Genomic DNA, 20509 nt, shown 5'->3' on the forward strand with positions numbered 1-20509 from the left:
CCTCTGAAGTGTGAGAATATGGCGGAGAGTTTTCGGGTCAACCTAGCATGAGGGAAAGGGAGGGACCCCTGGAGTGGTCTCCACAGTACTTGCACAGTACAGCATCTTGACTTATTTAGGAAGGCTATGACTGGTCAGTTTTGTGCCACGTGTCCTGTTGTGTCTAATAAGTAAAATAGGGTTAGTGGAAGTAAGTTACTGACACACACACACACACAATCCTATCCCAGTGACCACCTTGCCACATGGGGGCGGTAGTGCAGAGAGGCTTCACATGGGCTTCCTTTGCCATCAGTGGAAGTGTATCCTGCAGATCCACACAATGTATGTGTGAGAAGTACGGTGATGAATGACAGTATAGGAATAAAGACAGGAGCTTACAGGGAAGAGGCCCACCTGGCTATTTGAATAAATCTGCATGGGATGCCAATCATTTAGCTGCTTCAGGATCAGAGGAAAGAGAGAAACAGAGGTAGTGTGTGTGTGTGCGTGCGTGCGTGCGTGGACAAGAATAGTGAAACCAACATTTTTTGACCATCTATTGTTAAACCCCCTAAGAAATAGCAGGTTATGGTTAGAATGAGTGTTAAGGTTAGAATATAGGGTTAGGAGCAAGGGTTAGTTTTAGGGTTAGGAGCTAGGGTTAGTTTTAGGGTAATGGTTAGAATGAGTGTTAAGGTTAGAATATGTCATCTGGTTTCAGAGCTGGTCATGGGTTCGCCTCAGCCACGCTCAAGGTCCTAAACAACATCATAACCGCCATCAATAAGAGACAATACTGTGCAGCTGTATTCATCGAGCTGGCCAAGGCTTTTGACTTTGTCAATCATCGTATTCTCATTGGCAGACTCAACAGCCTTGGTTTCTCAAATGACTGCCTCGCCTGGTTCACCAACTACTTCTCTGATAGAGTTCAGTGTGTCAAATCGGAGGGCCTGTTATCCGAACCTCTGGCAGTCTCCACAGGGTTCAATTCTCGGGCCGACTCTCTTCTCTGTATCCATCAATGATGTCGCTCTCGCTGCTGGTGAGTCTCTGATCCACCTCTACGCAGACCAGGTTTACTTCTGGCCCCTCTTTGGACACTGTGTTAACCCTCCAGACGAGCTACAATAAAATACCTAGGTGTCTGGCTAGACTGTAAACTCTCCTTCCAGACTCACATTAAGCATCTCCAATCCAAAATTAAATCTAGAATCGGCTTCCTATTTTGCAACAAAGCATCCTTCACTCATGCTGCCAAGCATACCTTCGTAAAACTGACCATCCTACCGATCCTCGACTTCGGCGATGTAATTTATAAAATAGCCTCCAACACTCTACTCAGCAAACTGGATGCAGTTTATCACAGTGCCATCTGTTTTGTCACCAAAGCCCCATATACTACCCACCACTGTGACCTGTACGCTCTTGTTGGCTGGCCATCGCTTCATACTCGTTGCCAAACCCACTGGCTACAGGTTATCTACAAGTCTCTACTAGGTAAAGCCCTGCCTTATCTCAGCTCACTGGTCACCTTAGCAGCACCCACTCGTAGCACGCGCTCCAGCAGGTATATCTCACTGGTCACCCCCAAAGCCAATTCCTCCTTTGGCCGCCTTTCCTTCCAGTTCTCTGCTGCCAATGACTGGAACGAACTGCAAAAATCACTGAAGCTGGAGACTCACATTTCCCTCACTAGCTTTAAGCACCAGCTGTCAGAGCAGCTCACAGATCAATGCATCTGAACAGAGCCCATCTCTAAACAGCCCATCTATCTACCTCATCCCCATACTGTATTTATTTATTAATCTTGCTCCTTTGCACCCCAGTATTTCAACTTGCAAATTCATCTTCTGCACATCTATCATTCATTGAATTGCTATATTGTAATTACTTCGCCACCATGGCCTATTTATTGCCTTAACTCCCTTATCTTACCTCATTTGCACTCACTGTATATAGATTTTTATTTTTTCTGCTGTATTATTGACTGTATGTTTGTTTTACTCCATGTGTAACTCTGTGTTGTTATATGTGTCAAACTGCTTTGCTTTATCTTGGCCAGGTCGCAGTTGAAAATGAGAACTTGCTCTCAACTAGCCAACATGGTTAAATAAAGGTGAAATAAATAAATAAATATAGGGTTATCAGCTAGGGTTAGTTTTAGGGTTATGGTTAGAATGAGTGTTAAGGTTAGAATATAGGCTTAGTTTTAATGTTAGGAGCTAGGGTTAGTTTTAGGGTTATGGTTAGAATGAGTGTTAAGGTTAGAATATAGGGTTATCAGCTAGGGTTAGTTTTAGGGTTAGGAGCTAGGGTTAGTTTTGGGGTTATGGTTAGAACGAGTGTTAAGGTTAGAATATAGGGTTATCAGCTAGGGTTAGTTTTAGGGTTATGGTTAGAATGAGTGTTAAGGTTAGAATATAGGGTTAGGAGCTAGGGTTAGTTTTAGGGTTTCGGCGCAGCCGTCTAAGGCACTACATCTCAGTGCAAGAGGCGTCACTATAGAACCTGGTTCGAATCCAGGCTGTATCACATCTGGCCGTGATTGGGAGTCCCATAGGGCGGCGTACAATTGGCCCAGCGTCGTCCGGGTTTGGCCGGAGTAGGCCGTCATTGTTAATAAGAATTTGTTCTTAACTGACTTGCCTAGTTAAATAAAGGTTCAATAAATCAAATAAAATGAAATAGGGTTAAGGTTAGGGGTTAGAGAAAATAGTATTTTGAATGGGACTAGTTGTACAATGCTGTGTGTGTGTGTCTGTGTGTGCGTCTGTGTGTGTGTGTGTGTGTGTGTGTGTGTGTGTGTGTGTGTGTGTGTGTGTGTGTGTGTGTGTGTGTGTGTGTGTGTGTGTGTGTGTGTGAATACCAACACAATTGCGCTCCTTGTCATCATGTGTAATTGAGATCTAAGGTGTGTCTGTTAATTTCATACAAGTGGAAACCTGATGAGCAGCAACCACAACAAAAATAAATACAACTCTAATTATATCTAACAAATAATAGAAAGGCCTCCTGTTTCTTACCCCTCTCTCATCCTCTTTTCTTTTTCATCCCTCTCTCTCTCATCCTCTTTTCTTTTTCATCTCTTTCTCTCTCTCTCTCTCTCTCTCTTTCTCATCCTCTTTTCTTTTTCATCCCTCTCTCTCTCATCCTCTTTTCTTTTCAATCTCTCTCTCTCATCCTCTTCTTTTTCATCTCTCTCTCTCTCTCATCCTCTTTTCTTTTTCATCTCTCTCTCTCTCTCTCTCTCTCTCATCCTCTTCTTTTTCATCTCTCTCTCTCTCTCATCCTCTTTTCTTTTTCATCCCTCTCTCTCTCATCCTCTTTTCTTTTTCATCTCTCTCTCTCTCTCTCTCTCTCTCTTTCTCATCCTCTTTTCTTTTTCATCCCTCTCTCTCTCATCCTCTTTTCTTTTTCATCCCTCTCTCTCTCATCCTCTTTTCTTTTTCATCTCTTTCTCTCTCTCTCTCTCTCTCTCTCTCATCCTCTTTTCTTTTTCATCTCTCTCTCTCTCATCCTCTTTTCTTTTTAATCTCTCTCTCTCTCTCTCTCTCTCTCTCATCCTCTTTTCTTTTTCATCTCTCTCTCTCTCATCCTCTTTTCTTTTTAATCTCTCTCTCTCTCTCATCCTCTTCTTTTTCATCTCTCTCTCTCTCTCTCTCAGCCTCTTTTCCTTTTCATCTCTCTCTCTCTCTCTCTCTCAGCCTCTTTTCCTTTTCATCTCTCTCTCTCTCTCTCTTTCTCATCCTCTTTTCTTTTTCATCTCTCTCTCTCTCTCTCATCTTTTCTTTTTCATCTCTCTCTCTCTCAGCCTCTTTTCCTTTTCATCTCTCTCTCTCTCTCTCTCTCTCTCTCTCTCTCTCTTTCTCATCCTCTTTTCTTTTTCATCTCTCTCTCTCTCTCATCATCTTTTCTTTTTCATCTCTCTCTCTCTCAGCCTCTTTTCCTTTTCATCTCTCTCTCTCTCTCTCTCTCTCTCTCTCTCTCTCATCATCTTTTCTTTTTCATCTCTCTCTCTCTCTCTCTCTCATCATCTTTTCTTTTTCATCTCTCTCTCTCATCATCTTTTCTTTTTCATCTCTCTCTCTCTCTCTCTCTCTCTCTCTCTCTCTCTCTCTCTCTCTCATCATCTTTTCTTTTTCATCTCTCTCTCGCTCTCTCATCATCTTTTCTTTTTCATCTCTCTCTCTCATCATCTTTTCTTTTTCATCTCTCTCTCTCTCTCTCATCCTCTTTTCTTTTTCATCTCTCTCTCTCTCTCTCTCTCTCTCTCTCTCTCTCTCATCCTCTTTTCTTTTTCATCTCTCTCTCTCTCTCATCCTCTTTTCTTTTTCATCTCTCTCTCTCTCATCCTCTTTTCCTTTTCATCTCTCTCTCTCTCTCTCTCAGCCTCTTTTCCTTTTCATCTCCCTTTCTTTCTCTCTCTCTCTCATCCTGTTTTCCCCTCTCTCCCTCTCTCTCTCTACCTCTCTCTGTCTCGCTCCCTCCCTCTGTCTCTGGCCTGCTTTGCCTTGCTCCTGACTGTTTAGAGGTGGTAGGCTCCATGCATATGTATAGAGGCTAGACTGTGGATCGTGACGTGATGTGACACGCGGATGACAAGATCAAAGAGCTCCATCTGATCTGGTGAAAACAGACGCAATACCCCCTCTCATCCATATCAAACCCCCACTGATCAGTCTACTGCAGGCACCATGCCTCCTCAACACTCACGCACACACACACACAGAGAGAGAGAGAAAGAGGCAGGCAGAAAAAGAGGCCCATGTTAAGGCCTAGCGCTGAAATGGCGCCCCACGATAAACAATGGCCCCGTTTAGCTCATAAAACAGGAGTGTTGTGTATAATGTTCACAGTAAAAGACAGCATTTCTTCATTCATCTGATTTACCTCTCCCACGGCGGGGGACTGGCTCTTGCAGAAATACTAGAGAGAGAGAGAGAAAGAGAGAGGGAAGGAGAAATAGACATATATCTATTGCCAGGATACGATCTTTGGCAAGTCACGACATGGAGCGAATGACTAGGAAGATTTTGAATATGCCTGCGAGATTAGGCCAAGGTGATATAGACACTTGTTTTTAGAATGTGTGTTTGAGTGCTCGTGGTAATGGATGTTGAAGCTGCCGTCTCCTAAGACTGGGATGATAGTGGGACGCGACAAGCGTATCTGTGAGCGAGATGATAGATTTGTCCTCCTTTGAATGTAGAATGATATACACTGACGTTCAAACGTTTGGGGTCACTTAGAAATGTCAGTTTTTGTGAGAAAAGCAAATGTTTTTGTCCATTTAAGATAACAGCAAATTGATCAGAACTACAGTGTAGACATTGTTAATGTTGTAAATGACTATTGTAGCTGGAAATGGCAGATTTTTATGCAATATCTACATAGGCGTACAGAGGACCATTATCAACAACCATCACTCCTGTGTTCCAATGGCACGTTGTGTTAGCTAATCCAAGTTTATCATTTTAATGGCTAATTGATCATTAGAAAACCCTTTTGCAATTATCTTAGCACAGCTGTTGTTCTGATTAAAGAAGCAATAAAACTGTCCTTCTTTAGTTGAGTATCTGGAGCATCAGCATTTGTGTGTTCGATTACAGGCTCAAAATGGCCAGAAACAAAGACTTTCTTCTGAAACTCGTCAGTCTATTCTTGTACTGAGAAATGAAGGCTATTCCATGCGAGAAATTGACAAGAAACTGAAGATCTCGTACAATACTGTGTACTACTCCCTTTACAGAGCAGCACAAACGGTAGTGTATCAGGGAAGTACGTGTGTGTCCCTGTCTCTCTCTTCTCTCTCTCTTACTCCCCACTCTCTTTCTGTCTCCACCTCCCTGTCTCTCTCTCCTCTCTCTCTTACTCCCCACTCTCTTTCTGTCTCCACCTCCCTGTCTCTCTCTCCTCTCTCTCTTACTCCCCACTCTCTTTCTGTCTCCACCTCCCTGTCTCTCTCTCCTCTCTCTTACTCCCCACTCTCTTTCTGTCTCCACCTCCCTGTCTCTCTCTCCTCTCTCTCTTACTTCCCACTCTCTTTCTGTCTCCACCTCCCTGTCTCTCTCTCCTCTCTCTCTTACTCCCCACTCTCTTTCTGTCTCCACCTCCCTGTCTCTCTCTCCTCTCTCTCTTACTCCCCACTCTCTTTCTGTCTCCACCTCTCTGTCTCTCTTCTCTCTCTCTCTCCCTCTCACTCCTGTCTCTCTCTTCTCTCTCTCTCTCCCTCTCACTCCTGACTCTCTCTCTCACACACTCCCCATTCTCCCCATTCCTTCTCCCCCTTTCTACCCCCCCCCTCTCTCTCTCTCCACAAGGAAAACGTATGAGTTTGAATTATTGATTTGTGACACATGCTCCACGCTGCTAGAAGTAATTATTTGTTCAGGTGAGTGTCAACATGGCGTGCTATGAAACAGATACCAGAGGCATTAAACAACACAATCGGACCTTAAAAGACGCCCTCCTCGCTAAAATAACACGCTCTCACGAGTCTCGGCACAAGACAAATGCTCCCGAAAATCGGACTTCACTAGTTTATGGCACACACATTTTTCATTCTCCAGCTAGGCAAAATTCTAGTGGTGGCCTAAAGATGAATTTGACCGGGTGGTATTCTATTGTTTTAACTAATGTGTGTGGCTTGTAGCTTAATTAGACAACTATGAATCTGGGACTGAGCACCCAACTCTGACCTGGAAGTATATAGGCCTATGTAATGCACCGTTGGCCTCTGTGGAGAAGAGCTCTTTCCCATCAACTGTGCTTCATGTCATCGCACAAAGACTGGCACTTCGGGCGGAGGAACAGAGGGAACGAGAGATACAAGGGAGAGATGGCTTGTGAGAAAGGGAAACTGGGTTTTAAGAGATGGGCGTGGAAGAAAGATGAGGAATAATGGAGAAGAGGAGTTAGAGGCATATAGCCAGGTAGGAGGTCAAGTCTGATCTAGCTTTTCATTTAGCCTACAGTATTCCTGTTGGCCCTGGCTAAGTGGTGGGAGACCCCTGTACAGGGCAACTCTACTCTCCCCACTGGCCCGTTGTGTGTGTGTGTGTGTGTGTGTGTGTGTGTGTGTGTGTGGACTGTAACAGAATTTCTCCAGTCCTCTGGGCCCTGGTGCAAAGCAGAGAATAAATGGTGGAGGTGGCAGGCCTGGACAGAAAAATCAATGCCTGCTTATACAGACATGACACGCCAGGAGCCCCAGCAATCTCTGTGTGTGTGTGTGCTCCTACTTCCTCCCTTCCCTACTTTACAGTCTTGGGTTTCTACCTTTTACCTCAGCTTTGGGACTAAATAACTCTCTCTTCTTTTTTTCCCTCCCTCCCTCCCTCCCTCCCTCCCTCCCTCCCTCCCTCGTAGGAAGTTTGAGTGTGATCTTTGCGACCGGTCGTTCAGTGAGAAGTGGGCTCTGAACAACCACATGAAGCTGCATACGGGGGACAAGCCCCATAAGTGTGCCTGGCCATCCTGCCACTACGCCTTCCTCACCCTGTCTGCCATGAAAGACCACTACAGGACACACACAGGTGAGATGCAACACCCCCACACACACACATTGTCTACTGTACTGTACTGTACACACACACCAATATCAATACATGCAGTGAATGACTACATGTCCACACAGGTGAGACACACCTTCAGGATGCCTACCTACACTACATATATACTGAGAGTAAGAATCAGTCAGAAATGAACAAAGTGCCTGTTTGGTGTGGCCAGACTGTTTGCTTTAGGTGTCAATCTGTCAGTCAACCTACTCCTTGACTCCCTTTTAAAGTCAATGACTAAAGCGAGCAGAAGGCAGGACGGCAGGCACGGGGGGCTGGTCTCGGTATGACAGGCTGAGTGAGCGCCAGCAGGAGAACGGTCCATCCGTCACGCGGGCCTCTCGCAGTGGCAAGGCGCCACCGACATAATTAGACCTTTTTTATTTTCATTTGTTTCCCCGAGAACCGTCACTCGCCGTCAGCCGGGGCCCGACCGTCACTCTGCTCCAAGCGCCTAGGTGTCACTTGCTGCAACAGGGAGGGGTAGGGAGAGAGCGAGAGGGGTAGGGAGAGAGCGAGAGTGGTAGGGAGAGAGAGAGAGCGGTAGTGAGAGAGAGAGAGCGGTAGTGAGAGAGAGAGAGTGGTAGGGAGAGAGAGAGAGTGGTAGGGAGAGAGAGAGAGAGTGGTAGGGAGAGAGAGAGAGAGTGGTAGGGAGAGAGAGAGAGTGGTAGGGAGAGAGAGAGAGTGGTAGGGAGAGAGAGAGAGTGGTAGGGAGAGAGAGAGGGGTAGGGAGAGAGAGAGAGGGGTAGGGAGAGAGCGAGAGCGGTAGGGAGAGAGAGAGAGCGGTAGGGAGAGAGTAGGGAGAGAGAGAGAGTGGTAGGGAGAGAGAGAGAGTGGTAGGGAGAGAGAGAGAGTGGTAGGGAGCGAGAGAGAGCGGTAGGGAGAGAGCGGTAGGGAGAGAGCGAGAGCGGTAGGGAGAGAGCGAGAGCGGTAGGGAGAGAGCGAGAGCGGTAGGGAGAGAGAGAGAGCGGTAGGGAGAGAGAGAGAGATGGGTAGGGAGAGAGAGAGAGGGGTAGGGAGAGAGCGAGAGCGGTAGGGAGAGAGCGAGAGCGGTAGGGAGAGAGAGAGAGTGGTAGGGAGAGAGAGAGAGTGGTAGGGAGAGAGGGGTAGGGAGAGAGAGAGAGAGAGGGGTAGGGAGAGAGGGGTAGGGAGAGAGCGAGAGCGGTAGGGAGAGAGAGAGCGGTAGGGAGAGAGAGAGGGAGGTAGGGAGAGAGAGGGGTAGGGAGAGAGGGAGGGAGAAAGAGAGAGTGAGGGAGAGAGAGAGGGAGAGAGAGAGAGAGGGGTAGGGAGAGAGGGAAGGAGAGGGGTGGGGAGAGAGAGAGAGGGGGATAGGAAGAAAGAGAGGGGGGTAGGGAGAGAGAGAGAGGGGCAGGGAGAGAGAGAGAGAGAGAGAGGGGGGTAGGGAGAAAGAGAGAGGGAGAGAGAGGGAGGGAGAGGGGTAGGGAGAGAGAGAGAAAGAGAGAGAGAGGGACGACTGAGGCCCTGATTAGTGACACCCAGAAAGCTAACTCAATTTACAGCTCCATGATGCAACACTTCTATTAATGGGCAGATGGGGATGGGGGACAGGGGGGTGACAGAGGCAGACATTGGCGTATCATTGCAATCCCATTCCAGCACACTGGCGGGTTGACGTACTCTAAAATATGATCGGCGTGTGTGATCTGTTTGAGCGTTGTAAATGGGCTCCTTCACAAGGGTCAGCTGCAATACTAATAAAATATGTAGGAAACTAAAAGTTGAGCCAATCATTCTCGGTGACATATAGCTGGAGATCTCTGTTACTTGTCTGGGGTGGGTTGTGTGTGTAGCAGGCGGGATGAGGACAGATCGGACCACTGGTGGGGGGTGTTCAGGAAAGTAGCGCGTGCCTGCGTTTGAGTGTGTGTCAGCATCGATGCCCAAGAGAATGTCGCGCAACAAGATAATGTAGCGCAACAATTTCAAGGTGTGTGAACAGTTGGTAGCTGCACTTTTATGTTGTGCCGAACAGTGTTTGAGATATGCGACAGCACTAATCATGAAATGGAATTCTGTATTTTAAATAGTGTATGTTCTCAGTCCTGTTTGCATTTGAATATTTTCCGTTGTGATGAGAGACAATGAGTCTCTATAAAACACACGTGTGCTGCCACCATTTCTCTGACTGGGACTGTGACGTGAGCAGCCGTCTTGAGGGACTTCCTGCTTTTCCTCTGTGTGTGAACACCTCCCACTCCTGGGCCTGCAATCATGTCCCCAACTGGATTCATTGTTCTGGGGCTGATTTGTGTGTTTTCTATGTTAATCACTCTCCTCACACCCCCCAATGTCTGAGCTGAGGAGGAAGAGGAGGAGGAGGGGGTTAGGAGGAGGGGAGGTAGCGTCAGCCGCCAGGGTAATTTGTAACGGCTGATGAATGAGCGTCTCAAATAAATAAATAAATCAGACATGTCCCAACCCGCCCCAGCCTTTTCCCCAGCTCTTCCGCAGAGGGACCCGGCAGTGCCGTTTGCTGCGACAGGGCCACAATTGATTTCCTCATTGCCTCAGTTTGTCGCTTAATCTGGCGATATGCTGATAAATCTTCGCACTTTTGTCAATTAATTTCCCTGAGAAATGAGGCCCAAAAATGGCGAGCACATCAATACAGCGGGCGGATTCTGTGTCAAAAATTAAGCGGTAAAATTAATTGCCCTCCCAACCGCAACCCTGCTAAAACATAACTAATGAGGGAGGCAATTATAGCTGCATGCAGACTCCTCCAGGGTTATTTAAAACACAGCACCCAGACACACATATCAAATCAAATCAAATGTGATATGTCAAACGCTTCGTAAACAACAGGTGTAGGCTAAAAATGAAATGCTTACTTACGGGCATTTGCCAACAACAATGTAGAGAGCGAGAAAATAGAGAAATAAGTAATAACACTTCATAATAAAAGTCATAATAAATCCACCATGAGTAACGATAACTTGGCTGTATACACGGGGCATCAGTATCGGGTTGATGTGCAGGGGTCCGAGGTAATATGTACAGTACATGTAACTAGGAATAACGTGACTAGGCAACAGGATAGATAATAAACCGTAGCAGTGTATGTGATTCAAAACACACACACACACACACTCGCGCAGGTGCAAATAGAGGTGGTATATTTTGACTTCAAAGTACTTTTTTAGCAGGTCTTAGCAATAAGTGGATTTATTTTGTTAGGGGTAGAGGAAGTGCCAGACGAGTAAGAATAGTATTAATAGACCTGTTGAAAATGGCGCAAAGTTCTGTGAGAGATTTAACTGGCCACTGTGTGTGTGTGTGTGTGTGTGTCTGTGAGTGACTGGGTGTAATCTGGGTTGCGTTTTTACGACTGTGTGTTTGTCTGATCTGTGTGTCTCCGTGAGCGAGTTGTGTTTGTGTGTGTATGTGTACGGGCCCTGTGCTCAGTCTCACAGCCCGCTGGATCCCCTGGTGTTGACAGGGCCCCGTCACTGCCCGGTCCCCCACCCACGCCATCCTCCCCTCGGTCCTCAGAGTGCTCACCACCATCGAACGGCAGATGAAAAGCACACGTAATTTATCGCCAGCGTTTCCACTAAAATAATAATTGTGGCGACTGGGCGCGGGAATCGATGGTTATGGATTTTGTCGTGGTGGGTTCTTGTAGCATGGGGGCATAATGAGTGATGGAAGGGCGACGCGTGGAATCGGGGGGTGATGGGGAGAAGGGAAAGAGGGGGCTATTTCTCTGATCGGAACTGAGGAGGAGGCAGACCTAACGCTCCCCTAACAGACTGCAAACGTTCCCCCTAACATTCCCCTAATGTTGCCCTGAAGGTTTCAATGCCGACAAGGAGAAAGAGAGGAAGAAGGGCAATTTAAAAGCCCAAAGATTTCAATCATTCCAGAATGAACAAATAGGAATCCTCTATAGCTAAGGGGAAAAGTACCTATTTAAGACTGGTGGTTTTCTCATCTTAAGTGGCACTGCGTTAGAACACTCCTCACAGTCGAGTGGGTTTAAATGGGTGTAATACGGGTAATACGAGGCTCCTCTCTCTCTGTGGATTCAATAAAAGCTGTTATCCGAAGTGAAAAACACTACTTTCCCTCTGCATGAAGTTGCCGCCTCGATGCATTATCAATGCACAGTGGAAGTTCAAACTTTGGGATTGAGACTAGCAGTTAAGTGACAGTGATAATGTGTGTGTGTGTGTGTGTGTGTGCTTGCGTGTGCATGGCTTCGCGCTAGCGTGCACGTGCAGCAAGTGTCCGTGTGTGTGTCTGTCTGCATGTGTGCATGCCTGTGTGTGTGCTACTGTACCCACATGAGAAATGTATATTTTGCGGACATTACTGTAGTATATACTACAGTGTTTTGTGTTGTTGTTGCGGATAATACTGCAGAATTTACTATAGTATTCTACAGTATACCGCAACATTATATAGTAATTACTACACATGATCGAGGGCTACTACAGTGTGTAGTATAGTATTCTACAGTATATAGTTTACTACTGAACTCTATAGTAAGTACTGTAGTATTCTATAGTAAACTGTAGTATTTTTTTCGTGTGGGTAGCTACAGCATGTGCCTTCTGTCCTGCAGGCAGACAGGCCAGAGCTCTGCACACTAATCAGAGTTCTTCCCTGCTGAGTGGAGCTGGCGTAATTAACAATGGGCAACAACAGGCTGGCACTGAGACACAGCACCATACTAAGCCTCTGTTATATATATATATATCGCTGTATTAACACCTGTAGGTCTAAGCTAAAAAAGATGATGTTATATCACATAGTAGTACGGTGCCCCTGGAGCAAATTAGGGTTAAGTGCCTTGCTCAAGGACACACCGACAGATTTTTTTAGTTTGACGGCTCGGGTATTTGAACCAGCAAACTTTTGGTTACTGGGCCCAACGCTCTAACCGCTAGGCTACCTGTCGCCTAACATAAGGAATTGTTTTAAGATGGTCATAAAATGTTAAATTTAGGATCCCTGTAGGTCTAAAAAAATATATATAAATATGTACAAAAATGATTTGCTAAAACATTGAATTTGGCATTTACTGCGAAAGCCCGTAGAAACACATTGAAAAACACATTCATTAGTACAGTCGTGGCAGAAGTTTTGAGAATGACACAAATATTAATTTTCACAAAGTTTGCTGCTTCAGTGTCTTTAGATATTTTTGTCAGATGTTACTATGGAATACTGAAGTATAATTACAAGCATTTCATAAGTGTCAAAGGCTTTTATTGACAATTACATGAAGTTGATGCAGAATACATATTTGCAGTGTTGACCCTTCTTTTTCAAGACCTCTGCATTCTGCCCTGGCATGCTGTCAATTAACTTCTGGGCCACATCCTGACTGATGGCAGCCCATTCTTGCATAATCAATGGTTGGAGTTTGTCAGAATTTGTGGGTTTTTGTTTGTCCACCCGCCTCTTGAGGATTGACCATAAGTTCTCAATGGGATTAAGGTCTGGGGAGTTTCCTGGCCATGGACCCAAAATATCGATGTTTTGTTCCCCGAGCCACTTAGTTATCACTTTTGCCTTATGGCGAGGTGCTCCATCATGCTGGAAAAAGCATTATTTGTCACCAAACTGTTCCTGGATGGTTGGGAGAAGTTGCTTTCGGAGGATGTGAGTGAGACCACTCCCTAGGCTGAGAAGCAACCCCACACATGAATGGTCTCAGGTTGCTTTATTGTTGGCATGACACAGGACTGATGGTAGCGCTCACCTTGTCTTCTCCTGACAAGCTTTTTTTCAGATGCCCCAAACAATCGGAAAGGGGATTCATCAGAGAAAAGGACTTTACCCCAGTCCTCAGCAGTCCAATCCCTGTACCTTTTGCAGAATATGAGGTTTTTCCTGGAGAGTGGCTTCTTTGCTGCCCTTCTTGACACCAGGCCACCAGGCGTGCAGATGCACCCACAGCTGCCTGCTGCCATTCCTGAGCCAGCTCTGTACTGGTGGTGCCCCGATCCCGCAGCTGAATCAACTTTAGGAGACGGTCCTGGCATTTGCTGTACTTTCTTGGACGCCCTGAAGCCTTCTTCACAACAATTGATCCGCTCTCCTTGAAGTTCTTGATGATCCGATAAATGGTTGATTTAGGTGCAATCTTACTGGCAGCAATATCCTTGCCTGTGAAGCCCTTTTTGCGCAAAGCAATGATGACGGCACGTTTTTCCTTGCAGGTGACCATGATTGACAGAGGAAGAACAATGATTCCAAGCACCACCCTCCTTTTGAAGCTTCCAGTCTGTTATTCGAACTCAATCAGCCTGACAGAGTGATCTCCAGCCTTGTCCTTGTCAACACTCACACCTGTGTTAATGAGAGAATCACTGACATGATGTCAGCTAGTCCTTTTGTGGCAGGGCTGAAATGCAGTGGAAATGTTTTTTGGGGGATTCAGTTCATTTGCAATGCAAAGAGGGACTTTGCAATTAATTGCAATTCAACAACCAACACCTTCGAAAAGGAAAGTCTCCCCTTTCCATATCCGTAACATATTAGGTTCGGTCTGGACAGTCAGTTTTGTGAGAAGACCTCTTTGAAATGAGGACCAAACAACCAACACCGTTTTAAACATCTGTTATACTGGGTATGGACCATCACCTGGGTCCTGTTCAGTAGAGAGGAAACATTTTGAAGTAATAAAAGAGGATGTACATTCTGAACTGGACGAAACGTTTTGTTGTCTGTTGTGAAACGTTTTGTTGTCTGTTGCGAAGCGTGTCTGTGCTGAGAGAGAGAGAGAGAGAGATATCAGGCTGTTAATGACAGAGCCAGATGCAGGGAGAGAGGAGAGGCACACTGCGCAGTAAAAAACCCGCTGGAGTGATCAGCTCAGCCCCATCTGGAAGGCATCGGACAGAAATGAAGTTGTACAAAACCATCCCATTGATAATAAAGCTAATTTTTATGGCTCTGACAAGTATGTAATTATGTTCAGCGGTGCTTTTCAGATTTTATCACAGTCAATAAACCACACTGGCAATTTCTGTTCCTTTTGACATATTTACACGGATACATTTGATAGGAGGAATTAGTTAACTGTGAGAGCCTTGATGGATATGCACTAGTGATCTGTGACTTTTCCCTCCGCTTTCATCTGTTAATGAACACTCTCTCTCTGTGTTGATGATGTTGTCCCTACTCCTTCTTCCTCTGTTGACTCTGTAATGTCGTCCCCCCCCCCACTCATTCCCGCCCCCTACAGGAGAAAAGTCCTTCCTGTGCGATCTCTGTGGTTTTGCGGGTGGCACGCGACACGCCCTCACCAAGCATCGCCGGCAACACACAGGTGAGCCACTCGACGCTAGAGCTGCACACATCCAGCATCTGACATACACACACAGACACACACACACACACACAGTCTGACATGTTGCTGTCAGTGATAGACATGTGTAGCAGTATGGATGACTGAATCTGAGATTTTTTAATTTAGGTTATCATTTCACCATGTCATTCTATTTCTTAGGAAAATTGCATTTTTCAGATATGCCGTCAATAACAAGTGCTTTTTGGAAATTGGGAAAGTGAAACAAATCCTGTTAACCGTTCGTCTGGCAGGCGCCCAAGGATCAAGCATCCCGTTATAAATATTCATTTAGATATTCATAATTTAGATTTCTTTTGCTGTCGCATTTTGACAGTCATTTGCATTTACCCAACACTCTTACTTTTTGTCCTCTCTTGTCCCCTGTTGTCAGGTTTCAATCCCAATAAATACATCTCGGCAATCTATTGTCGGACACACTGTCCAGACTACAGGTGGCATCAGTCAATGTCTCTTTTTCAGATCAGGCCTGGGTTCAAATAGGAGTTGAAGTCCTTTCAAATGCTTTAGATGACCGGGTCTCAACTGGTTTTGCCTCGGGACCCAAATTGAACCCAAGTTGTCTCAGTTGCGACCCAATATTCGCATCGCGGAAAATAATCGCCAAAATACAATATCTGTAAAACAATTTTTTTATGCTATGTTGTTAGTAAATGTAGCAAATATATGATAAGGGAACAACATTCCCCGTTCTTTCATCACAATTCTCCCATATTCCTGATGAAGAATGTTAATAAATTCACTGGTTTGAGACCACAAAATCAACCAAAGATTACGCTGCTAATGGCTCTATGTTGAAAATACTGTGATTGAAGAAGAACATTTCAGAGATTCAATTACAGCAACAAAGAAAATGGTTCATTATAAGTTCTACACACTTCCTACCTGGCTTAAGTCGTTTAAGTTCAGAGTGGACTTTTTTCCCCATAAAGAATATATATTTTTTTGTTGCTCAGACACCCGTGACCCGCTGACAATCGCTGCTTTAGGTGGCCTTGACTGAGCTTTCCTGACACAACTGAATTATTGGAATAGTCGCAAAATTGCGACTGCTCAAATGTATTTGAACGATTTCAACTACTTTCCCACTAGCACTGACTTTGCTAATAACGATTTTGTTTAGGGGCTATGATTGTGATATGTTGTTGTCTCATCTAGCCATGTTAAGATGCATGGACTAATGTAAGTCGCTCTGGGCAAGAGCGTCTGCTAAATGATTCATATGTTAAACGTAAATGCCTGTGTTAGACTGAGATTCCACTTGAGACGGACAGTGATTCTGCATTTCTCTCTGTCCGTCTTCCTGTCCTCCCTTCCCTCATCGTCCCTGTCTTTCTCTCTGTCTGTCCCCCCAGGAGAACGGCCCTTCAAGTGTCAGCTGTGCGGCTTCGCCTCCACCACCCAGTCCCACTTGACCCGCCACAAGCGCGTGCACACAGGGGAGAAGCCCTACCAATGCCCCTGGTGCGACTACAGGTACCGGCTCATTGGGCTCGCCCGCGCATGGATGGACAGATGACAGGGGTTGATGGGCAGGAGGACTGTGGGTTTAATCACACACGCACGCACACACACACAGGTCGGATCTCCCACAGGCTTCATCATCTCATCACTCTGCCATCATCAGCAGGCTACAGCCACCAGCCGCTGGCAGGTCTCTGTCATTAAAACACCATCACAGACCATCAGTAATTACACAGGAAATTGTCGGTGAAATTGGGAAAACTTTTGGCAACGTTGCACTCCTCCATCTCGCTTTCTCTTCCTCCTCTTCGTCCTCTTCCTCCCCCTCTCAGGTGTGGTGGAAGTGTGAAAGGAAGGCTCCCGGCGTCGGTTTTAGAGGAACTAAAATGACATGGACAGGCTGTTTGTTGTGGTTGGCTCTATAAGGATATGCGAGGCTGTTGGGATTGGGAATGTATTATTCAGATACTAAAATAAAGGTGGGATGTTCCAATCTCGGTTAATATCTTTAGGAACATCAGAGGGAGAAATACCCTTAAACATTAACGGGACCACAATACCAATTGCCATTCTTTGTTCTTTAACATAGTTCAGAAACACTTTGGCCACAAGTTACTCTACCATGGTGAAGCTTGTCTTCTGTAGGAAGGCAATGGTTTAGCATGTGAGGTGTTATATCATATTTCACTTATTTATACGCATTTTGCACTCAATTCACATCCTGTTTATCAAGGGAAGGGTAGTAGTTGACGTTTAACCTTTCTGATCTCCCCATCCCGGATCCGGGATCGTGAATACAGACTCAAGCTCATTACCATAACGCAACGTTAACTATTCATGAAAATCGCAAATGAAATGAAATAAATATGCTAGCTCTCAAGCTTAGCCTTTTGTTAACAACACTGTCATCTCAGATTTTCAAAATATGCTTCTCAACCATTGCAAAACAAGCATTTGTGTAACAGTATTGATGGCTAACGTAGCATTTAGCATTAGCATTCAGCTGGCAACATTTACACAAAAAAACAGAAAAGCATTCAAATAAAATAATTTACCTTTGAAGAACTTCAGATGTTTTCAATGAGGAGACTCTCAGATAGCAAATGTTCAGTTTTTCCTGAAAGATTATTTGTTTAGGACAAATCGCTCCGTTTTCTGCGTCACGTTTAGCTATGAAAAAACCCCTGTATCCAGGATTGTGTAAATCTATCAGCAAGCTCATTAGCATAACACAACGTTAACTATTTATGAAAATCGCAAATTAAATGAAATAAATATGCCATCTCTCAAGCTTAGCCTTTTGTAAACAACACTGTCATCTCAGATTTTCAAAATATGCTTCTCAACCATAGGAAAACAATAATTTGTGTAAAAGTAGCTAGCTAGCGTTAGCATTTCGCGTTAGCATTTAGCGTTAGCATTAGCGTTAGCATCCAGCACGCAACATTAACAAAAACATAAAAGCCTTCAAATAAAATCATTTACCTTTGAAGAACTTCTGATGTTTTCAATGAGGATACTCTCAGTTAGATAGCAGATGCTCAGTTTTTCCAAAAAGATTCCTTGTGTATTAGAAATAGCTCCGTTTTATTCATCACATTTGGCTACCAAAAAAAATCCGAAAATTCAGTCCTCAAAACGCGAACTTTTTTCCAAATTAACTCCATAATATCGACTGAAAACATGGCAAACGTTGTTTAGAATCAATCATCAAGGTGTTTTTCACATATCTCTTCATTGATACATCGTTCTTGGACACATGCTTTCTCCCCTGAATCAAATGGTAAAGTAGAAGCAGCTGGCAATTGCGCACCGAATTCGACGCAGGACACCAGGCGGACACTTGGAAAATGTAGTCTCTTATGGTCAATCTTCCAATGATATGCCTACAAATACGTCACAATGCTGCTAAGACCTTGGGCGAACGACAGAAAGTGTAGGCTCATTCGTTGCGCAATCACAGCCATATAAGGAGAGAATGGAAAACAGAGCTTCAGAAATTCTGCTAATTCCTGGGTGATGCATCATCTTGGTTTCGCCTGTAGAATGAGTTCTGGGGCACTTACAGACAAAATCTTTGCAGATTCTGAAACTTCAGAGTGTTTTCTTTCCAAAACTGTCAAGAATATGCATAGTCGAGCATATTTTCGTGACAAAATATCGCGCTTAAAACGGGAACGTTTTTTATCCAAAAATGAAATAGCGCCCCTAGAGCTCTAACAGGTTAAAAGCACTGTGGGGAGGCGACAGAGGGAACCGGATCAACTGCTCCTCTAGCTGATACCAAATGATCGTTACAGATTCTGGCAAATGAAACAGTAAATTAGAAGACCAATTAACATTTTTGTTTTGGCCCCCGTGGGTACGGAGGGCAGAGGGAGGGGCTGGAGAGGGTAGCAGCTCGCAACCCCTGCTGGGCTCCTCGTGTGTGTCGGAGGAATTGAACACGGGCACCAGGTAGTCACGAGGGGCCTAACTCTGTGCTCCGAATCTTCCACCCTGGATACATTTGTAAACCTCCAATGGCTCAATGTCTCAATTGTTCAATGACTTCACACAAATAAGGATGTGCTAGTCAAGACACTGTCAACATTTGACCGTGAACAGGATATCTCATGATATATAGAATTTGATATACCATTATAACGCTTACAACTTGTCATTTTATTATGTTTATAATTATATCGTAATACATTTGCTATACTGGACAAAAAATATAAACGCAACATGCAACATTTTTAAAAATGCTACTGAGTGACAGTTCATAAAAGGAAATCTGTCATTTGAAATAAATAAATTAGGCTCTAATGTATGGATTTTACATGACTAGACAGGGGCGCAGAGATGGGTGGGCCTCGGAGGGCGTAGGCCCACCGACTGGGGAGCCAGGCCCAGCCAATTAGAAGGAGTTTTTCCCCAAAAATACATTTATTACAGACATAAATATCAGTTGTGTGAGAACTGCACAGTGGCCTTTTATTGTTTATTGTCCCCCGCGCAAGGTACACCTATGTAATAATCATGCTGTTAAATCAGCTTCTTGATATGCCACACCTGTCAGGGCAAAGGAGAAATGCTCACTAACAGGGATGTAAAGAAATGTGTGCACGACATTTGAGAGAAATACGCTTTTTGTGTGTATGGATCATTTCAGGGAACATTGATTTCGGCTCATGAAACCAACACTTGACATGTTGTGTTTATATTTTTGTTCAGTATATATTGTGTAATCTTATATTGGTATAAAATAGTAGATGTGTCGCTGACATCTATGAAATCCTCAATGCAACTTCTTTACCTTGTCCTCAAATGAATGTGAAATATAACATTTTGTATTGTATTATTGAAAGTTCAAACAATTATGGCTGGAAGATGAAGGGAATTACTGTCAGATATGATTAACAATCATATTTCAGAGGGATAACTGGGCGGCAGGGTAGCCTAGTGGTTAGAGCGTTGGACTAGTAACCGAAAGGTTGCAAGTTCAAATCCCAAAGCCGACAAGGTACAAATCTGTTGTTCTGCCCCAAAACAAGGCAGTTAACCCACTGTTCCTAGGCCGTCGTTGAAAATAAGAATTTGTTCTTAACTGACTTGCCTAGTTAAATAAAGGTAAAATATACATTCTCAAAGGATATCTTACAATGATATACAGTGTACCTCATTTTGCAGGCCAAAACCTCATGCCATACCACATTATGACTATTGTTCTCAATGAATAGACACTCATTATAGCTACTAAGGCATCATGACTGGCATAATTGATATCCTCCCTTTAATACTTTATATCAGCATCCTCTGTATGCACGTTTTCGATCTGCCTGCCTGCGAAAAGAGCTACTTTGAGCTAATTCGAGGTAGCGCTAACTTTCGAGGCCCGCCTCACGGCTGGCGGTGGGAGTCGCGGGGCCGGTGACCCTGTGAAGTGTTGGGAGAGGCGGAGAGCAAGGCGTGGATGAGCGTTAATGATGTCTAGGCCGTCTCTTTGCCGTCGCAGATGCCTACCGCCATTCTTGAAACACAAAGACGCACATTTTAAATCCACCGCTAACGAACAGCCTCAATTACTAGCCTCATTACCAATGCAGTCGTCGACGAAGAAGATATGGAAATGTTTTAGAAAAATAATAAAAAGACGGAGCGAATCACGACGATATCT

General features: G+C 44.7%; 1 protein-coding gene across 2 annotated transcripts in view; it reads left to right on the top strand.

Moving 5' to 3' along the window:
- Positions 1-20509, top strand: part of LOC110518266 (zinc finger protein 407) — a 188288-nt gene that overhangs the window by 115556 nt on the left and 52223 nt on the right. For both annotated transcript variants that reach the window (XM_036973835.1, XM_036973836.1), the window contains exons 5-7: positions 7354-7520; positions 14764-14847; positions 16242-16362. In XM_036973835.1, the coding sequence (XP_036829730.1) occupies positions 7354-7520; positions 14764-14847; positions 16242-16362 (372 nt within the window). The remainder of the gene's footprint in view (positions 1-7353; positions 7521-14763; positions 14848-16241; positions 16363-20509) is intronic.

The sequence above is a fragment of the Oncorhynchus mykiss genome, chromosome 3, assembly GCF_013265735.2.
Source record: "Oncorhynchus mykiss isolate Arlee chromosome 3, USDA_OmykA_1.1, whole genome shotgun sequence".
NCBI lineage: Eukaryota > Metazoa > Chordata > Actinopteri > Salmoniformes > Salmonidae > Oncorhynchus > Oncorhynchus mykiss.